This window comes from Procambarus clarkii, chromosome 64 (genome assembly GCF_040958095.1).
Source record: "Procambarus clarkii isolate CNS0578487 chromosome 64, FALCON_Pclarkii_2.0, whole genome shotgun sequence".
Taxonomy (NCBI): Eukaryota; Metazoa; Arthropoda; class Malacostraca; order Decapoda; family Cambaridae; genus Procambarus; species Procambarus clarkii.
In genome coordinates this window covers 4,313,959-4,335,272 of record NC_091213.1, presented here as the reverse complement: position 1 = coordinate 4,335,272, position 21,314 = coordinate 4,313,959, and the positions used below count along the sequence as shown (strand labels likewise).

Here is a 21,314-nt window from a genome sequence, read left to right as displayed (position 1 = left end):
GTCTGGTATACATACAAACATACACCAATTTATTACTATTCATCTATTATTAATTTCAAATGTAATGTATACTGTCTAGTTTTTTCCTCTCGCCATTACTTGGTGCAATATTTGAAAGTTGTCTATTTATTTATCGATCTATCTATTATCTTGTATTTATATTTACAAGTTTCTGTGCTTGGAAGAAAACTCTGCATTGAATTGGGACTAATTTATTAAATAATATTATTTAGTATTAATTAATATTTACAATTATTATTAATTACAATTATTTATAGCTTAGTTACTTTCATGTAACTCGCAATCGTACATTCTTAACATTAATAGCCCAAATTAGCACATCTTGCTTTTAAATTAGCCCACTTATGGTCAATCTCGAACCCATTGATGATGTGACGACGTATATTGAATTTTGTAACTAGCTCATCAAGATTGTAACTTGCTTAGCTAAATGAATTGTGGAGTTCAGTTCCTGAGCCCATTATGTGCCTCTGTAAGCCTTTCAACTAGCACCCACAAGATGGGTATGGGGTGCATAATAAATGAACTAAACTAAAGCTAATTAGCCCAAATTAGCACATCTTGCTTTTAAATTAGCCCAAAAAGTAGCAAGTAGCGAAATTAAACATTTGGGAGCGCGGGGCTCTCAAAAGTAGCCCAATTCGCTATTTGTCGCCCAGTCTGGCAATAGTGCAGGGACCAGCAACTGGTTGTCACCACCACACATTGCCCGCTGAAGCAACAACACTGGTGACTGGTAGAGATGGTTGTAGTGGTGACAGCGAGCCTGGTGGTGAGCCTGATAGTGAGCCTAGTACAGGCTGAGGAACATGGCTCCAACACCATCACCTTCACCGCTGACACCTTCACTCAGTCACTCGACGGAAAGCCCCAGTTTGTCATGTTCTTTGCCCCGTGGTGAGTCAAATTGTTAGTATATACTCAAAACTGAACTGTTAAGTTGTGGTGTTATTCTACAAGTTTGAATCTAGGTAGTTTGATGAGTGTTTAATGTAGAGGTTCCTTGTCTAATGCCCGTGTCCATGACTACAGGGGTACAGGACACCAGCATTTCCCTTTGGTCGTATGGTACATAATATATGTATTTGAGGCGAGTTTATGGTACATAATATATGTATGGTACATAATATATGTATTTGAGGCGAGTTTACCCGAGGGATACTGTCTCTTAGTACTTTGTCAAAGGTTTCCCCATTATTCTTGAGGTTTTATCACCTATGGGTTTAAAAAGTGTTTTGTTAGTCTCATTGTGGCTTGAATCTTGTTCCCCCATGTTTTGTCTTGACAAGAAACCTCTTTATGTATATATATATAGCTATATAATCACTAAGAACTCTTTGACCCGGCCAGGATTCGAACCTATGCTGTCCAGGATCACCCCTAAACGTACACAGTACCGTGACCACCGCACCAATGATCGAATCCTAGCCGGGTCAAAGAGTTTTTAGTGATCTATGGCTTGCGCGTTCATGCAGCTTTCTCACACATAGCTATATAATATATACAAGATTTGTATGAATTCCTCGCCCCCCCTCCCTTTTTTCCAAAATCAAGGTCGAACTGCTGGCCTTTCTCGGAATTCGACCCCACAACAGTAGTCAAACTCCCGGGTACATATTTGCTGCTAGGTGAAGAAGTGCATTAGGTTAAAGGAAATGTGACCCACTATTTCTGGCCTTTCTGGGATCCTCTGATTCTGAGTCAAGAATAAGGCCATCTGTACAAAAGGGATTTGGGTCACTTTGTACTCAAGACTTTACAAATAGATTTTGAAACCTATCTACCCCCATTCAACCATTTGACCATAACCCATTTATTGGGTACAGTCAAATTTTATACTGTATAGGCATTTTGACAAAACCATTTTGGTATGAACAATCTTGGGTACAAAATTATCTGTAGATCTGGGATTGCTGCATTACTTCAAACAAAGATTAGACATGTATATGAATGAATTTGGGTGGATATAAATAGAAGCTGCCTCGAATGGACCAATAGGCCTTTTTCAGTTTCCTTTTCCAGTTTCTTCTTTTGTCTATATGTATTAACTCGATCAGAGAAAGTCAAATTGTGCATAGACATTTTCAACTTAATCTGAGCTCAGATGTAAACATGCCATCATCACATTAATTAGTTTAAAAATTGGTAGCCACGTGCTTTCAACAAATTACTTAAGGGCCCAGAAATACATTGCTCAGACCAGCACTTCAAACACAAAGGACATGTAAAGGCCTAACTAAAAGCACATTTACATTCATTCATCAACATTGGCTTGTACACAGGCAAATGCAAACGCTCACCTGCTTACACGTTCTACCTCCACTGACACTATATTATGTAAATTAAATTTACCTGAATTTACCCGTGGGTCACTTAGCACACTAGTGGCCTTGATGGGAACAGGAAACTGGTAGCTGGTCAAAGTTCCCCCAACATTTGTCCTGATGACTTTTTCAAGCTGGATTTTAAAATTCGGCAGTATTTTGGCATTTATGATTGGCAGGTAGGCTGCTTCATGGGTTTATAATCCTATGAATGAAAAAGCATCTCCTGGTTTTCTGTCCTACATTGTGGCTTGTTGAGCTTTAATATTACAAATGGTTTAATGATAGTATGTTCAGTTCCAGTTGCTACTCATGATCTTCATTATACTGTATTATAAACATATACTACACACGTTTCCACCGGTGAAACTCCTTAAAACATGACTGATATAACCATCGGCACAATTGACTTGCTTTTTTAATACAGTATAGGCTATCCATTGAAGAAAATGCATTCCACAGCAAAGCATGAATTAGCATAGCTCGGTTCTGGGGTTTTGCCTGTTACATATAGATCATATCATAGTCTTGGCCTCAATTGGGTAGGACCCAATACAGTATCATTGACAAATTGTGATGATAAATCTTGCATATACTGTATAAGCCTTTTGAGCCCCCAACTCAAACAGGTTATGTTACTACAGTATGCTTAAATGTAGTTCTTTCAATTTATACCATAACTTTTGTAAAAAGAATTTATTTGTTATTTTTTAACCCACCCAGAATGTTGGTAACATCCTAATGTGTCTAAATACTGGCAACATTATCCTAACAAATATTCGTATTGAATTGGGATGTGGTGTGAGCTACACTGAACTGAATGGTGACAAACGATACTGTATATGTACTTGAATCCAGTTTTACAGCTTTATTTAGCTTGGTTCCCTACATGATATCTGAAATAACACATTAAATGTATCAGAAGGGAATTGCATATCTTCGTAATAATTAATCCCTATAACAAGAACAAATGAATAGAATGTAATGAATAAGATATTTAGAAATATCACACCACCAATATGTGTGGGTCATGAATTTTTTTTTCAGGTTTAACTCTTCTTCCTTTAGCAGTAGCTCCTAATGAATTTTTTTATTAATTTTATGTAAAGTAATTCTTTGACTCTAATAAAAATTCTGCGCTGTTATTTTTTATGGCGGATGTAGCCGTTTTGCAATTGCTCGTGTCCTGGCTAGGTGGTTTTTCCCTTGGTTTTAACCATTTTTCTTTTATTCTGTCACTTGTGAGTTGAAAAGATGTTTTCTAGTTGTAATACAGTTTAAAGTAGAAAGGGATAAATAGACATATCCTAGCATGGATTAAAGGTTAAAGAGGAAAGTGAGCAAGCCTGGGAAGTGTTGGGTGATGTTGTTGTTGTTAAAGATTCGCTACCTGGAACAAAAAGTTCCAAGTAGCACGGGCTATGGTGAGCCCGTAGTGTTGGGTGAGACAACTGGTGGCCATGTATCAAAGTAGAAAATACCCAAGAAATCAAGGCATACGGAGTTAATGAGTCTCCTTATCAATAGATTATACCTGGAGAGGGTTGTGGGAGTAGTTCTACTCCCCAAGCCCGGCCTGAGACCAAACTCGACTTGCGATTATGCAGTAGCATAGTGTGGCAGTTTTATGCAGTGTTTTTGTATTGAATGCAGTACAGGGTATTGTGCTTGTGAAGTAGTGCTTCCTATATACCCACATTCCTGCTACCTGTATTAATGAAGAAAAATAAGCCTTTCTCATAGGTAAGGAATTTATCCCCCCCTCCACCCTCCCTTAAATTTGTACCTCTTATTCCCCCTATTTTACTTTCAAGTACAGTACTGTATATTAAAAATGCATTTTATATATAATTTTCTTAAAAAAATGTGTTCTATCATTTGGGGTTGGGAAAAATGGGGCAAAAGCTCGGTGGATCTGAATCCTTAATAGAGCAGTGATTGGGGGTGGCACAGTACTATATTGATATTTTTTTTCTCAAGGTGCAAGTAGTAGTACTTTTATAGAATCCAGTTTAGGCCTTAACAAATAATGATAAATTAGCAGTAATTGCGATAACTAACCAAAAGTGTAACCTACTAACAAAAGCCACTATGCCTAAAGTGTAATGACTTTGCAAAAATGTTAGAACACCAATGTTATGTACTCCCACAAACCGAATATACTTCTTGTACTGTACAGTATATAAATAAATTATTATAATAACAATAAAATAAAGGTGCTGATAAATGGAAATGTTTTAGTTCAGAATCTATCCTGGACACAAGAATTCTATTAAGGGGCAATCGGATTTAATACCAAAATGAACAGAGCAATCCAAATTTTTGACCCATCTCATCTTTAACGTTGCTACAGGTCTTTCCTGTGCATACTGGCTTTTTGTACATCTGTACGATACTGGGTAGTCTTTTATTGTTCCAGAATGTAATTTTTGTTTACATTTAAATTTATGATTGATGTGTTTTTAGGTGTGGTCACTGCAAGCGGTTGAGTGCGACCTGGGACGACCTGGGGAAGAAGTACAACACAGAGAAGGCAGAGGTCGTGGTGGGCAAGGTGGACTGCACTCAACACACTGCACTGTGCTCCTCCCAAGACGTCACGGGATATCCTACGTGAGACACCTTACATTACGGTCGAGGAAATTTTATTGGGACAAAAAATCATGGCCTTCAAGGATGGTGAATACCAATTGTGTGATAATCATGGCTCTCATTCTTATTTGCATTCATATTGGGGCTTAAATATGATTTTTACAGTATTACAATCTTATTGCTGCTTTTTACAGTATGATATTAGTTACCACATTTTCTTGCCATGTGTAATATGAAATCAAATTGTCTCCTGTTTTTTTTTCTTGAATTAGAACCACTGCATCTGTCCAAACATATTCATGTTTTTGTTTTTCAGCCTGACCATATTCAGTAATGCACTCATTTGAACTTTGTTAAAATGAGTTTTTATTTTTGTTATTTTTTATAAACCCAGTTCCTTTTGTTCTTTAAAGTATTTTGTACAGTCGTACAATATGAACAATATGTACAATAGTCAGACTAAAGTATGCAGTTCAGTCTTGAGATTAGCATTTTTGGGTCTAGCTCTCCTATGACTTATCCTCCCTGTGTACTCTTAATAGTGTTCCAATGACACATTTTAGTGTTGCTCATTATACTGTGAAGTCAGTTCTGTGAGTCAGTCTGGTGGTACATCTTAGCCACATCTGATTTCAAATTTTCCAGACTAGTTAATTATTTCTGAGAGGGGGGAAGCTGCTCCTACTTCCCCTCAGTGGCTGCCTGAGTTAAGTGCTGGCAAAACCATGCCTTTGGGTAATGCACCAGAAGCCAGGGCCAAAATTTAGTGCTGTCTGCAAGGTGAAGAGAAGCTTGGGGATCAAAGATCTGTCTAATAGAAACAATTTACTAGAGCATACATGCAGGAAAAACAAGCGACTGAAGAAAAACTAGGAATCTCAGTGGTGATGAGGTAAACGATCGTTGGTGCAGCATAAACCGCTTGACTGCCACCAAGGTTTCCAGCAAGTTTACCTGCTCCTTCACTCGCCTGATTGCTATATTGTACAAGAAGCATGGAACCTCTTAATCAGGGCACATCTTCTGCTTCACATTTTCAGTCGAGTGGTCTTGGCTATTCCTGGACCCCTTGATTGTTCTTTGGGGAGGGGAGAGGGGGGGGCATTGCTTTGTTATTGTTTTCTTTCTCCTTCATGATTGTGTTTTATGTTGCCCACATTATGTGTGCCTTAACTTTGCATTTTGCTAAAACTGTGTGCTAGGGCTCTTTTTCTTGGTAGTCTGTTTACATTTCCCTTGCCTCACAAGATACACCTGTTCTAGGAGGTTCTGGTTCCTACTCATGAGTCAACTTCCTTGAGATGCCTTGCATGCATCCAGATAGAGCATGGGATGAGTTCCTCATGACAAGGCTTGTTGATAGGAAGTGTAGAAGTTAGCTGTATTCTTGTGTTGCCATTATACTTTTTGTGGGATTTAGGGTTTTGTACTTTCATGGAGGGTGCACTTGGTTAGCATAAATGGTTGTTCATGTCCACGGCTGCAGCTGCCTTCCCTCACTGGCTGGTTGTTGTCGGGATTAGATGTTTAGCCAAGACACTTTTTGTATGCCTAGCACGCCTGCCTGTCTGCTAAACACCACTTACTAAGCACAACTAGGTCATGAGTGCTGGGCCCCACTCCCAAATAAGTAGGACTTCAAAAGTCATACTAAAGCTACCATGTCCCAAGAATAAATCATCAGCATCAGATAAGATAACTATTCACAGATGACTTTGCTAACTGGTATCTTGGGAAAGATAACCCTGAAAAGCACAGCTAAAGTAGGCTAAAAATAAAAAACCATGAGATGCCATAAAATATCAGAAAATCATTGTGGCAAGAAAATCCAGTCATTTACCTGATGGCAAGGTACCAGGCGACGAGTGTGTGTGAAAGGCTGGAGGTAGGAGGAGGAAGCAGTGGGGTGGTATTTTAGTTTGACATAGTTTTGAGCTTTGCTGTTCATGCCAAACATTTCTCTTGAGCATTTTGAATTTTTGTGACTATCTTTTGATTTTATTGGTGGGATTTTTCTCAGTGGGGTGGATATCCTCAGGATCCCCATCTCCGAAGGAAGGGTCAGAGGGGCAGGATTCTGCTCCCTGCTCCCAGTAGGCTATGAGATACAGTAGTGCGAGATGGTTAGCGATGATGATGGCCTGGAGGTACCAGTGCATAAGCCTCGGGAAGCTACTTTAAGGGCCACATCAGAAAGTCAAAATTTTCCCTAGTGTCTTCTGGGTATGGAGGGGCTGGTGTTTACTGAATCGTGTTAATTATAAGCAACTATTTTAAGTACTGTACATTATTTCTAATTCACAAGACATCACATAGAGTAACTAAGAGAATTTAGGTTCTCTCCTATTGCTATACATATTACATACAACAACTAATCTGCCTGTTGCTAATATAAATCTAGCTCATAGTGCAATTGTCACTAAATAAAGGAAGAGTTGTCATTCCATTCAGGTGGGCTTTAGGAGACTCGAACCCTGGACCCCACGTGTGTGAGGCCGAAGCTCTATCCACTGAGCTATTGCCCTCAACTATTGCAAAATTGCAATAGTTGAATACAATAGTCAAACTTATTGAGTAGTCTTAATAAGGAAAGTTTCCAGAAGCCCAGGTGAATGGAATGTTTATTCCCACAGAAGTGTGGATGATGATTTACATGACGTGAGCGTGGATCACTAATTCCTCTGAGCTTCAGTAGTAGTCAGGGAAAGTCGAAAAATCCAGTTTGGCAGCTGGATGCTGCTTGTGGAAATTTTCCATATTAAGACTGCTTAATAGCTCGATCGATAGAGCTTCGGCTTCGGCATATGAGGGGTCCACGGTTTGAGTCTCCGAGAGCCCAGATGAATGGAATGTTTATTTCCACAAAAATGTGGATGACAATTTATAAGAATTGTAATTTTTTTGTTTATCATACAGAAATTGAATTAAAACATTTCAGGTGGATATAAACAAGCAAAGTTATTTTTACATTGGCCAATAAGAATGAATGAGACATTTATCAAGAAACCCATGAAAATAACCAAGTGGCATCATTAATGTTTCAAAAGTCATTTCTGAGAGTGGTAAATTTTGGAGTGTGACTTTGTTATGATACTACCTCTAGAGAAGTCAACACACTTTTTAATTTGCAAAGTAGTGTGGCATGCCATTAGGGGTTCAGAGTGTGTTATGTTGTTGGATTTATATCCTTATGTTAATTACTAAACCAGTTAGTGTTAATACTTACATTGGATTCAGCTAAGGGGTCTTTCTTCATGATCAGGAAAATTCCTGATCTTTCCTGAAATTAAATTCCTGAAATTAATTCCTGAAATAAAAAAATTCACCCTCTCTTGTAAGCTGTGAATGGTGGGGTGACATCTGTTTATTTTTGAGTAACATGATTAAAGACCAGTAACCCAGCCCACTCATAATTAAATTGATGTTATAGTCCATGCTGGACCTTTATTGAGTCCTGCTAGTTTTTTTTTTATTATTATTTTCTACCACAGATGTGGCCACACATTTACAATGTTAACCAGCATAAATACATTTTCTTCTGTCCTTCATGGACAGGGTTAGAGATGTGTTAAACATATAGTTCAGGGGTTAATTGAATACTCAACCACAGAAGGTGATTCGGTGCTTTTAAAATGCTAAGCTAACCTACATATGAAAATACTGTACATAGATACACAGATTTACGTATGCCCTATATAAAGTGTTTGATGTGTCTTTTACATAGTGTCATTAATGTACATTTACAAAGGTGAAATGTAATTCTGATCAGCTTCCATATATACTTTATACATATACATACACACACATGCATTCACATACATTTGTCTCTCTTACTCTGACAGGGTGAGATACCTGATAAAGAAACTAGTGTGCAATTAAGCTGGATTATCTGTTTCACGCATATCATTGTGAATTTCTCTGCACATGGTAAAAGACAATCATATAATGAGTAACTTCTTTACATGGCATGTTTAGGTTGAAGCTGTTCAACAAGGGGGCAGAGAATGGTGTGAGGTACCGAGGCCCCAGAGACTTGGCTTCACTCGAGAGATTCATCTCTGAGCAACTTGGCACAGAGGTGCAGGTTAGTAAGGTCTCGTGTTTTACTCTCAATACTAACTCTTTTTAAGTTTTTAAGTATTCTAGGCCGAAGTATTTGTTAGTAATGTATTAGTAAAGTGGCAGATTGACAATATTCAACATGAATGGGTATTCATAATACATGTACAGTATATGAACAATTACATAAACTAATGTATAAAATAAGTAGACTTGTAGTATAACGGGATAACTATTTATGGACTCGTAAATATGTATGTACAGGTGGTATTATTTTGACCACTGCACCATCATTAAATTTGACATGCTGCTAGTGTGCAGAAAAAATGATTATGCTCCCCACCTCCCAATTTTTTCTTGCTAATATTGTTGAAATGCACTCCCATTTCATAGAAAACTTAAAAGTATATATTATATGTGACGTACTTAGATACATATTATTATATTTTCAATTATTAATACTGTGCTAAATTATTACTACATGTATTGTGCTGCATTCGCAATGTTCTACTTCAGCCAGGTATTGTTGGTATGACTGTGTTATTATTTTAGGTAATCATAAACTTTTTATTTTTTTCATAGAATGGTGAACAGCTGTCAGTGCCAGAAGCACTTACAGGCTTGGTAGAGTACACTGATGTGACCTTCAAGTCCGTAGTGGCCAGTGGCAAGCACTTTGTCAAGTTCTACGCACCTTGGTGTGGACATTGTCAGGTGAGGAGGTCTTATCCAGCAAAATTTCATTCTTAATAATAATAATAATAATATTTTATTTATTTAGGAAAAGTACATGCATAGATGCAGTTACAAACATTCTGATTGATTTATAGATAGAGCTAGTACATACAATACCTAAAGCCACTAGTATGTATAGCGTTTCGGGCAAAAGGCTGTCTGTTCGGATGCTTAGGCTGTCGGAATAACTGTACACAAGTGCTGTGACCCCTAGTTGCCTGGTAGTCAGTAAATTGTATAATGAGTACGAACAGTGGTCTACTCACAATTGAAGGACCTGGCCATAGTCAATAATTTTCAAGTTCACTAGGTGTAATATGATTTCTCATTAATATCTTCCAGGTCCATAAAAGTCCTTTAAATTTTGCATGACGTCAATGGTTTCTATCATAAGCATCAGTCAACATATGATGATGCACTTCACATAAGGAGACATATTAGTGAAAAAGGTTACAGGCAGGTGCAGTCATAGCCTATGGACCTTCAAAGTTCATCAGCTTCTTGTAATTTTATTGTATTTTGGACATGGCTTCCATGATAATGTTCCCGTAAGTGTAATATTAGTACAGTAGTTGGGTGACGATGTGTGTCGAGTATTTTGTGTTGTATGTTTGTAATGAATGTTAATTTTTTTTCCTTTTCTCCATCAAGAGACTCACTCCTACCTGGGAATCCTTGGCCAAGTCTTTTGAACATGACAAGTCGGTTACTATTGGAAAACTTGATTGCACTCAGTTTCGGCAAATTTGCAATGATTATGAAGTGAAAGGCTACCCAACGCTACTATGGATTGAGGATGGCAAAAAGGTATGTTTTTTTTTTTATTTCTTTTCATACTAATGTTGATTCTCTATCTAGCTGAATGTTTATTCATTCATTTTGTCCATGGTAAGCACTTAGAAGTGATTGATATGGTAATTCCAGTATGTTAAATGCTTTAAGTTTTATTAGTTAAAAATGTATACAAATGTTTACAATTCTAGCTGGACTGAAGAGGTGTGTAGTTATAGGAGGCTAAAATTTTAAGATGTGAAAGAACATGTGTAATAAAAAATCTTATGGAACAATGTGGTGTAATTGAACTTGCATCCTTTGTCACCCATGATGGCGGTTTAATTCCACCACTTTGCTCTAAGAGATTTTCTTAGTTATATGACGCTATTGAGGTTGCATGGTACAACATATATACAGTAGACCAGACCACACACTAGAAGGTGAAGGGACAACGGCGTTTCGGTCCGTCCTGGACCATTCTCAAGTCGATTGCTCGACTTGAGAATTGTCCAGGACGGACCGAAACATCGTCATCCCTTCACCTTCTAGTGTGTGGTCTGGTCAACATACTTTAGTCATGTTATTGTGACTCATCACCTGCATATATACAGTAGCTCAAAATTTGAGTGGTCACAAAATTGGCAAAAAATAGCACATCATTTCAATGATGAGGCTTAAATAGGCTAAATATAACATTAATCTAAAATAATTTGCATTGGATGTGTAATTTATGAGCATGTAGCATAATAAACAAATCCACAAGGGCCGTGACAAGGATTCGAACCTACGTCCGAGGATTCATTACGCTATTGTGATTTCTGTGTATAATGTAGCATAAGATTTTAATTATATGACATGAATATGAAAATGAGTTCAGCAGCAGATTCAGGGGTTAGTCTGGATCTCACTCGGAACACCTGTGCAACAGGGATTCAACTTTAGCACACCTGATTTAAATTGTCTGCAAGGAATATTTTTCCTGCATTCCCTGAGGACTTGTTGCTTACTTGTTGACCTGCTACACCAGTATACTCATTGTCCATTCTTAAGGTATATTTTCTTGCAATTGAGTTGATGTTTCTAGTAAGAGATAAGAAAATCCCTGTTAAGAGCAGGATCGCCAGAAGGTATAGGTACAACAAAACAATCAACTGTGTGAAGGAAATTAAGCACCTCCAAGGAAAAGAAGACAACTGATTGTAGTGCAAGCATCACTAACTGTGATGTTTCCAGTTGCCACCAGATGTCGGGCCAAGTTACCCGGCATTTCGTGTTTAATGTTACTCGTGACATTTCCTAACTCCATGGGAATGAGTAGCTACTGTGTGACCCACTAGAAAAGGTTGTTTAATTTGATTCAACTTTTAATTTCTGGGAGAGTCCTCAATAGCTCCTAGGGTTACTTACAATAGCACCTGATTATAGGTGGTTAGCTTTTTTAGAATGGAAACAGGATTAGCAAAACAAAAATGGCAAACTGGGCTTACCCATGAAAGTTGGTCAGCTGTGCACCACCACACACACCCAGGGACAACACAAGTACTGCAAAGCCAAGAGATATCCACTAAATAACGAGAGGCTAACACCCTGTTGGATTGCCAGGAGCCACAAGCCCGGATATTGGCCGTCACAATGAAAACCATGAATATGATAATTTATTTCTGGGATGAATGCCTTGATGCAGCAGGTTTTCCTTGCTCTGTGCCTTTATGATTGTGGACTTGGGCTCGGTTTGTTTGCTTTGGCTTCGTGAATGTTGGCCGTGGTCTTGCTGGCTTGGCTGTTGTGATGGCACTGGGATTTATATGACTTGGGTTCTGGCCAGCTGTTAGTCTGTCCTGGCTCCAAAATGCTGTGTGTTTCCTGGCTGCTGTTTGAACTTTGACCTTGGTCTGGTTGGTCCACCTGGATGTCGACCTTGGTTTTGCCTGGGGTGTCCCTTGGCCTCGCCATACTCATTACACCTGTCTTTTGGCACTACTGATAACTCTCTTCTGTCATCTTCTCTGGGTTAATCTTGGAAGCATTTTTCTATTTAATGCTGTATTCCTTTGAGAAATGCTGGCCTTCTCTGAGTTGCCATTGTGGGTTAGCTCAGAGAGCTATTGAGAGGTCAATCCCCTCTGAAATCAAGTACTGAAATGCCCTTCTCAGGTGAAATCCTTAGTCACTCATCATTCCTGCTCTGTACCTGCCTTCCCCATGAGGTGGACAGGGTTTGGTTTGGGTGGCTCATGAGTGAAAGGCAGGCTGCTTGAGAATCTACGTGACCTGAGCTGCCACCTGGTGGCAATCAAACACATCACATTTTGAGTGTTTATGCCATGGCAATGGAGGAAGTATATATGTTATGGCCTCCTTTCATTAATTTAGGGCATACTACTTCAGCACTATGTTTATCTTGAATTTCCATCTGCTTTCATGCCTCGGGTAAAAGATCCTTATCCCCAATAGATAGTGTGTTTAAAATACCTGGTGCGGGGTACACCTGTGCAGTAGCAGGCAATGCCAAGCATGGGGAAGCTACCAAAAATGGCATAAAAAGGGCATTCCACTTCAGTCGAAACACTTGAGCAATTCATATAGTAAAGTCATGGAGATTAGGGGTTATTGTAAATAGAGAAATGCAAACTAGGAAGACTCCTTTATATGCTTTATATGCATAAGATTAGAAATGATGTTTCCAATTTGTTTTGGCTAAATATGCTACGTTTTTAAAGCACTAGCTACATTTGCTTTTGTGATGTACTATGTGTAATTGATGTTAAAAATAAATTTTATTGTATCACTATTAGAGGTTAGTTTTAAAATATTTGGATGCTGATATCGGGACATACTGACAGACATAATGTGCATATAGTCAGAATGCTAAACACTATCAACTTTATAAATTCTGACTGAACAGTATTCTATAAATAATAATTTTTTTCAGATTGAAAAATATACAGGGGATCGTAGCCATGAAGATTTGAAAGAATTTACAGTTCGTATGCTTGGAGACGATGCTGGTACTGAGCAAAAGGAAGATGCAAATGAGCCACTGCCTCCCGTTATAGTTCTTACGTCGGAAAATTTTGAAAATGCCATTGAAAAAGGATATACGTTAGTGAAATTCTTCGCACCATGGTAAGCTCTACTACCGTCGACACGACTCTGCCTAGCCTCCCTCCATCTTGTCCTTCTACCTCTTGTGTTCATCCTTTTGTCCAGTATGCTTATCTGGTCTTCAAAAGTACAGTAACATAAAGTCTGTGATACTTTACTCTTCTCATAGTGTCCTTCTCTTTTCACTTCCTTCTACTCATGATAAATGCATTTTCTTTTCAGTATCTTTAAATATCTTTTCATGTTTTTTTTGTGCTGAAGCCTTTCTACCCTATGGCTGGTGGTCCTTTGTGCTTCCTGTGAAATGGTTGCCTCTGCATTGCTACATCCTGCAATGGTTTCCTGTCCTCATAATTTCCAGTGTGATGTTCCAGCCTTCTGCCTCCTTTAATGTGATAAATGATGCTGATTCTTCCTATGATTGTTCTAGTTTACACTATTCAGTATCTCATTTGATTACTTTTGTAGAGCTTACTCAGTATTATTTTCTTTACAAATGTCTAATTTGATATTATTTTGTATAGGTGTGGCCACTGTAAACGCATGGCTCCAACCTATGACGAGTTGGGTCGGAAGTTTGTTGGCCACGGCGAAGTGAAGATTGGAAAGGTGGACTGTACGCAGGAGGTGAATAGAGGCTTATGCAGTGAACAAAATGTAAGTTGCAACTGGGTTTAATAATCGTAACTGCACTTTTATTATTTGGTGTGTCAACATGCAAAGTAGCTGCTTATTCTTGAGGTTATCTCGAGATGATTTCGGGGCTTTAGTGTCCCTGCGGCCCGGTCCTCGACCAGGCCTCCACCCCCCAGGAAGCAGCCCGTGACAGCTGACTAACACCCAGGTACCTATTTTACTGCTAGGTAACAGGGGCATAGGGTGAAAGAAACTCTGCCCATTGTTTCTTGCCGGCGCCCGGGATCAAACCCGGGACCACAGGATCACAAGTCCAGTGTGCTGTCCGCTCGGCCGACCGGCTCCCTTCCCTACATGCATTTCCCAGGGACACTAGTATAGTGAATGTAAAACAGGGGGCATGAAATAAGGGAACTTTAATGAAGAGTGTGTGTTTCCCATATTATTTATTTAGTATAAATTGAGTGTTAGGTATCAAGAAGTTGCTAAGGAATATGTGATAAGCTTGTCTGATCACATAAGCATTAAATTTAAAATGGGATTGAGTGGTAAATGTATGATCCACAAGATCAAAGAAGTGAAATGATTAAAATTGTTAAGTTGAGAGAGAGAAATGGGGGGGGGGAGGGGGTAGGGGTAGGTTGATCAAGTAAAAACGGTTAGTCGATAGTAATTTTAAAGCAAGACTGTAAACAAATGAACCTTGGTGTGCATGTATATAAGAACAATTTGGTTAAAACTTTGTGGAGTGTGTTGAATTTGGAGGCTGCAAGTACACGGCTCTGGAGTTGACGGTAGCAAGTCATGACAGGTGTTTTGACTGTGATACTGTGACGGAGTAGACAGGATATTGGTGTTGCTGTAAGCATAATTAGGTACATGAAAGATTGGATAGCTTGTGTCAAGATCTTGTTAGTATATTTGCATGTACAAATTGGGAAGGCTGAAAGTGTATTGGGGTGTACAAACTGATAAGAGATTGAAAGAAGTGGGATAAGGAAGTTGTAGGGCAGTTCATGAAAAAAAAAAAATAAGATTCAGTTGATAAGAAATGAAAGAAAAACAAAACACAATAGTGTGGTGAAAGTAAGGGCTGTGACTTGCTTGCTTAATTAGAAATGCCAAGAGGGAATGAGAGAGATCAGAAAAAGAGTACCAAAAGATTTGCATGTAATCATGTGCTCAACACTCCAGATGACTGGCATCCCAGGTGCACCTCTGGTGGTGTCAAATCAGGGTGCTTATTGCCATCTTCCCATTCACCTGCAGTTCAGGGATTGATTGGGGTTTCGAGTGGAGTAACTCGGCTACCAGTTTTTTGTGCTCAAAATTTTAGTCTTAGAGTTGGGCACCATAGGCCTATACCAGATGGATCTGGGTGTCATTCACAGATAAAATAAAAGGGCATAATCATACTGCAACTATATCTTGTCCTTGTTAAGCCGTATAAGATTATGAAGTTCAGTTTTGGTCACCATACTATAGAATAAACATGTGCAATATTCACTTTGACATGTACAGGGATGAATGACAGTTAATATCAAGAACTGCATTAGATGCTCCCTGCTTGATGAGGTTCTGGGAGTTCTTCTACTCCCCAGGCCCGGCCCAAGGCCAGGCTTGACTTGTGAGAGCTTAGTCCACAAAGCTGTTGCTTGGAGCGGCCCGCAGGCCCGCTCCAAGCAACTGCACAATATGAGGCAGACAGAGCCAGGCCCACACAATATGAGGCAGACAGAGCCAGGCCTACACAATATGAGGCAGACAGAGCCGTTCATTGGACTGGTAAAGGCGATTATTTTATTTTATTTAGGCAGCTGATGGATGCAAAATCATCAAATCACTAATTATTTTGCAGGTAAATGGATTCCCAACACTGTTTCTATACAAAAATGCCAATCAGATTGGCGAGTATAATGGCGATCGCTCTTTAGAAGACATGGTCTCCTTCATCACCAGACATCTGGAACACGATGAGCTTTAGATCGTGCCGTAATCACGAGGATTTTAGGTTAAAGCTGTTGTATTAGATTTCTAATAGATTAATATTTTGCAGTGTACTTAACAATCTTTCATCCTCCAGTTCATGCATTCAAATTATATACAGTACCTGTTAAAGAATGAATTAGCATTTTGATTAGATTACTTTTTGTAAATTATGTTAGCTAACTAGTAGGTGTTCATAAATAATTTTGTATTAATGATTCTTCAATATTGTTCATCAAATGTTACATGCTAGTTCCTAATTATTAAACAATTGTAAAATTTTTTATATCTTTGATGTCTTGTTTTCTTGAGAGATTTCCTCTTTGTTGTTTTCTTAAACATCTCTAAATCACCTCCCAGTATAAGACGAGAAACTAGTTCTAAGATTTGGAATGTGTGTTTAAAAATTAACATAGCTTTCGGATAAAAAGTCACAATAACGTGGCTGAAAAATGTTGACCAACCCCCACACTAGAAATTCAAGAGACGACAACGTTTCAGTCCATCCTGGACCATTATCAAGTCGATTGTGGTCCATCATTACAATAGACTTAAAATGGTCCAGGACGGACCAAAACGTTGTTGAATCTTCAATTTCTAGCGTGCTTTGGTCAACAAATTAATTTTCCTTTCATAATTCTGACTTTTTATAGAATGATATTTTAAATATCATTCTTACCAAAGAAAGTATGCAGTTACCAATGTTTGCAGTGGTTAATGTGTGATGAACTACTGCTGATACAATTTTCTTGGAAGGGTCCAGGATGGACTAAGACATTGTCACTTTCCTTTCATGCGCGTGAGTTGGGTATTTTTGTTTTTGTTTTTTGTTCAAGTTATTATGGCACACTGCATGTTTTCTTTATTATTATTCAGGCAGTTGGTTCATACATAAACTTGTATATATTTTATTTAATTCTTTATACTGTATTTAAGAATATATACTGCATTGATTTGGGAAATTTTAATTTGTATCCATGTGAGTTGACAGGATATTACAAGAAATTAGTAAATAAAATATACCATACAAAGATACCAATACAGTACTTACCAATGAGGCTTTCTATCACGTTAGTGTATATATATATATATATATGATTACTGTATTTCTGATGTATTTTTAGGATTTGTCATAATTACATATTTTCCATATGATCATTGGTGCATTGTGCCCATGACCAATCGTATTACTGTCATTACTTGGAAAATGTTGAAGCGTTGATTGATCAAATTTGTAATTGCTGATCCTGTAATGTATTCTTTCAAGAATTTATAAATATATATGTAAATGTTTGTCAAGTAGTTTACAGTGATCCAGTTACTTAATTGTGAAAATAAGTTATGATATATGGAAAACGGATTAGTATTTTCTAATGTAGAGCAGCGAGTTGTGGGTTTTATTGCTCTGGTCGAGAAAGAAATGCAGCTTATAATTACAATGAACAACCAATTATGCACAAGATAGTTGTCATGTGTCTTCAATGAAAACTATAGCCATGAGCAAGGGAGCCGGTCGGCCGAGCGGACAGCACCCTGGACTTGTGATCCTGTGGTCCTGGGTTCGATCCCAGGCGCCGGCGAGAAACATTGGGCAGAGTTCCTTTCACCCTATGCCCCTGTTACCTAGCAGTATAATAGGTACCTGGGTGTTAGTCAGCTGTCACGGGCTGCTTCCTGGGGGTGGAGGCCTGGTCGAGGACCGGGCCGCGGGGACACTAAAAAGCCCCGAAATCATCTCAAGATAACCTCAAGATCTCGAGAAGATATTTGCAAGAGGATTTTATCGGCATAATTCCCCCTTTTGATTTTTCTCTAATGTGTATAAATCTTGCGGTTACCTCGCTTCAACTATACGTAATGATTCAAATTTGATTCCAGAATTTGGACTTGTTTCATAAGTGGCCGATTGTTAACTGACAGTCAAGTGCTCGGTGCCATAATTCTGTCCTTTGGCCGAACAAACAGAAAATACGCATGTCTTCAGTGTAATGCAGTTTGACTGAGAACGACGATTCCATGCCTTAAGTGCCCTAGGGAGTCTCTGAGAGATGAAAATCGTCCTACATACAGATTAGCTAATGGGAGGCAAGCATTCCTTCTGGCTTCTCATGTCATAGGCTTGTATGGGTGAAGCATAAGCTGTGTGACGTCACCAACACTTCATTGCTTATGATTGAAGACCACTTACATTCGAAACACCCAAGTATTTATCCTGCATTTGGCATTCTTAAGTCCCATGCACTCTGGGTAGATTTCCCATCACATGTATACACCACATGTATGTGACAGCTGGGAAAATCAACCCCTCGGTTATTGCAGTTAAAACTCATAAGTCATCCGAAGGTCAGAAAATAAAATGAGGGGGTATTAATTCTTATAAAGAGCTGTATCAATTCATGCATATTAATTAAGTGCTTGGTGCTTTTCTAAAGTCTCAAACCATATTGGCAAGAGCTAAGTATGTGTTTAGCTAGGTAGGAGTAAAGCTATTTGTACATTGGATTTTCAAATATTTTTGACAAGGTGTGCAGGATTGATATTGGTCTAAAATCGTTGATTTCAATGAGAACACAACTTTTTATGAACTGGGGCTACTCTACCCTTATTAAGAATATTAAAGGCAGCTTGGAGTTAGTGGTACATTGTAGAGCAATGCTATGGTCGGAGCTATAACACTTGAAGCATTTTTTTTTCTAAATTAGGACAGTACGATACTAAATTATGAGTATTGGACAATACTCCTGGACACGCGCTCTTAGCTCCAGGCCTCGCACAAGCTCTCGGCTCCAGCCACCTTTAGCACTATCCTACTTGATTCTGCCATCATCACCGACTCCAGCAGCATGTAAGTGATCCTCATCTCAAGCTATGGACTGCCCAGGGAAGGCTTAAAGTTCTAGTTGGGCAGTGTGTGTGTGTGTGTATATACTGTATATATATATATATATATTATTAAATATGACCGAAAAAGTAAGATTAATAATTCTAACACGAATTTTCTCAATCTTTCGTACATTTCTTTTCACTGTTGGAGGTAATTCAAAAATCAATTCTCCAAAATTCATTTTTATTTCTAGTCTGACGCGACACTTGAGCGCGTTTCGTAAAACTTTTTACATTTTCAAAAACTTTACACATACACAACTGAATAGAACTTACATATCTCCGATTTGTTTATATCTACACCTACACCACAACTATATTCTACCCACCTCAAGACTCCGCTCCAATATAGAAGCATCAAGAAATATGGACCAATAGGCTTTCTACAATCACTTCCATTTCAATACCCATTGTTTCGTGTTCTGTCTTGTGTTGATGAAATTAATACCCTATTAAATACCACCTCACCCCATCCACCTCACTCAAATGTAGATATAAACATATCGGAGATATGTAAGTTCTATTCAGTTGTGTATGTGTAAAGTCTTTGAAAATGTAATAAGTTTTACGAAACGCGCTCAAGTGTCGCGTCAGACTAGAAATAAAAATGAATTTTGGAGAATTGATTTTTGAATTACCTCCAACAGTGAAAAGAAATGTACGAAAGATTGAGAAAATTCGTGTTAGAATTATTAATCTTACTTTTTCGGTCATATTTAATAATATATGTCTACAGGAAAGACTGCTACCAAAATATACTAATATATATATATATATATATATATATTTTTTTTTTTTTTTTTTTTTTTTTTTTTTTTTTTTTTTTTTGAGATATATACAAGAGTTGTTACATTCTTGTACAGCCACTAGTACGCGTAGCGTTTCGGGCAAGTCCTTAATCCTATGGTCCCTGGAATACGATCCCCTGCCGCGAAGAATCGTTTTTTCATCCAAGTACACATTTTACTGTTGCGTTAAACAGAGGCTACAGTTAAGGAATTGCGCCCAGTAAATCCTCCCCGGCCAGGATACGAACCCATGACATAGCGCTCGCGGAACGCCAGGCGAGTGTCTTACCACTACACCACGGAGACCACGGATATATATATAATATATATATATATATATATATATATATATATATATATATATATATATATATATATATATATAAATATATATATAATATATATATATAAAAAGGGAAGGGAGTACCACCTCTGGCTGGAAGAAGGGGGACCCATAGCCTCGGAGGAAACCACACATAACGCATTAGAGGGAATGTTTAGGTCCCCTCCAATACAGCCTTTCCATATCGCTTTGGGAGTAGGTGCATAAAACTGGTGCGGCATTGTCTATGACGGAGCGCACATAGGCTGTGTACATCATCTTAAGCACGGCAATAGAGGCTCCATGTCTATTCCAGGTCATAGCTTTCATTTGAGTCCCCCTCCCCGCTCAGCTCGTTGTCGCCGTGTGGGGGCTTCGTGGGCGGCTGCCGGAGTGTGACGCTCCTTGGGACAGTCCTCTGTCCTTTTCTAGCCTTGTGCTCCTGCTGCCGTCCTCTCCAATTCTGCTGGGCATCTTTTCCTTTTCCTTCTGTTTCGTTTTTCTCCCCCCTCTTCTCCTATCTGCTTGCCGTTTCCTGCCGACCTTTTGCTCGTTCTGGTTCTTCCCTTGGACTTCTTCTATTTTGACGCCCGGGTGCTTGAGGAGGCATACTCTTGCACCCGTAGAACTGTAGTACCCGACGTTGAGAGCGAGGGGAACCTTTTATTGTCAATCCCCCTTTCGTCACTGAACCCGATCTCGACGGACTGTCGGTTTCTTAAGGTGGCGTTTGTGGGGCGTATACTCACGACGCACCCCTAGGAGGCCCCGACAAGATCGGCGATAGCTTCTTGTTGGGTGTCCTGCCTCTAATTGTGGCTCCATGGTGGGTGTGGGGGCACATTCGTGAATGAATTCTTCTTTTCGTCAAGATGATAACCCCTGTTTCGGCTGCTTCTGGCTTACCTTCTCAGGCTCGTGGGATGGGCGACCAAGCCCCCGAGTCGGTCCGTATTGGAAGACCGGGCTCTGTAGCCTCCGCTGCTTTGGGCCCCGACCTTGCTCCTCCTTTGGCCTCTCTGACTCCTTCCCCTGGCTCCCTCCCTCCTCTGTGGTTGGGTCGAGCCCCAAGCCCCCAGTGGTGACTAC

General features: G+C 39.0%; 1 protein-coding gene and 1 long non-coding RNA gene across 2 annotated transcripts in view; one reads left to right on the top strand and one right to left on the bottom strand.

Moving 5' to 3' along the window:
• LOC123768953 (uncharacterized) overlaps nt 1-21,314 on the bottom strand; it is a 77,334-nt gene that overhangs the window by 41,457 nt on the left and 14,563 nt on the right. Inside the window, exon 2 of the long non-coding RNA XR_011223630.1 lies at nt 8,164-8,217. This is a non-coding gene — a long non-coding RNA (uncharacterized lncRNA). The remainder of the gene's footprint in view (nt 1-8,163; nt 8,218-21,314) is intronic.
• prtp (thioredoxin domain-containing protein pretaporter) lies at nt 628-17,527 on the top strand. Its single transcript, XM_045759823.2, has 8 exons — nt 628-918; nt 4,812-4,958; nt 8,913-9,021; nt 9,579-9,710; nt 10,383-10,538; nt 13,438-13,631; nt 14,135-14,267; nt 16,105-17,527. Exons 1-8 carry the CDS (start codon nt 764-766, stop codon nt 16,228-16,230), a joined length of 1,152 nt encoding a protein of 383 aa, XP_045615779.2. The 5' UTR covers nt 628-763; the 3' UTR covers nt 16,231-17,527.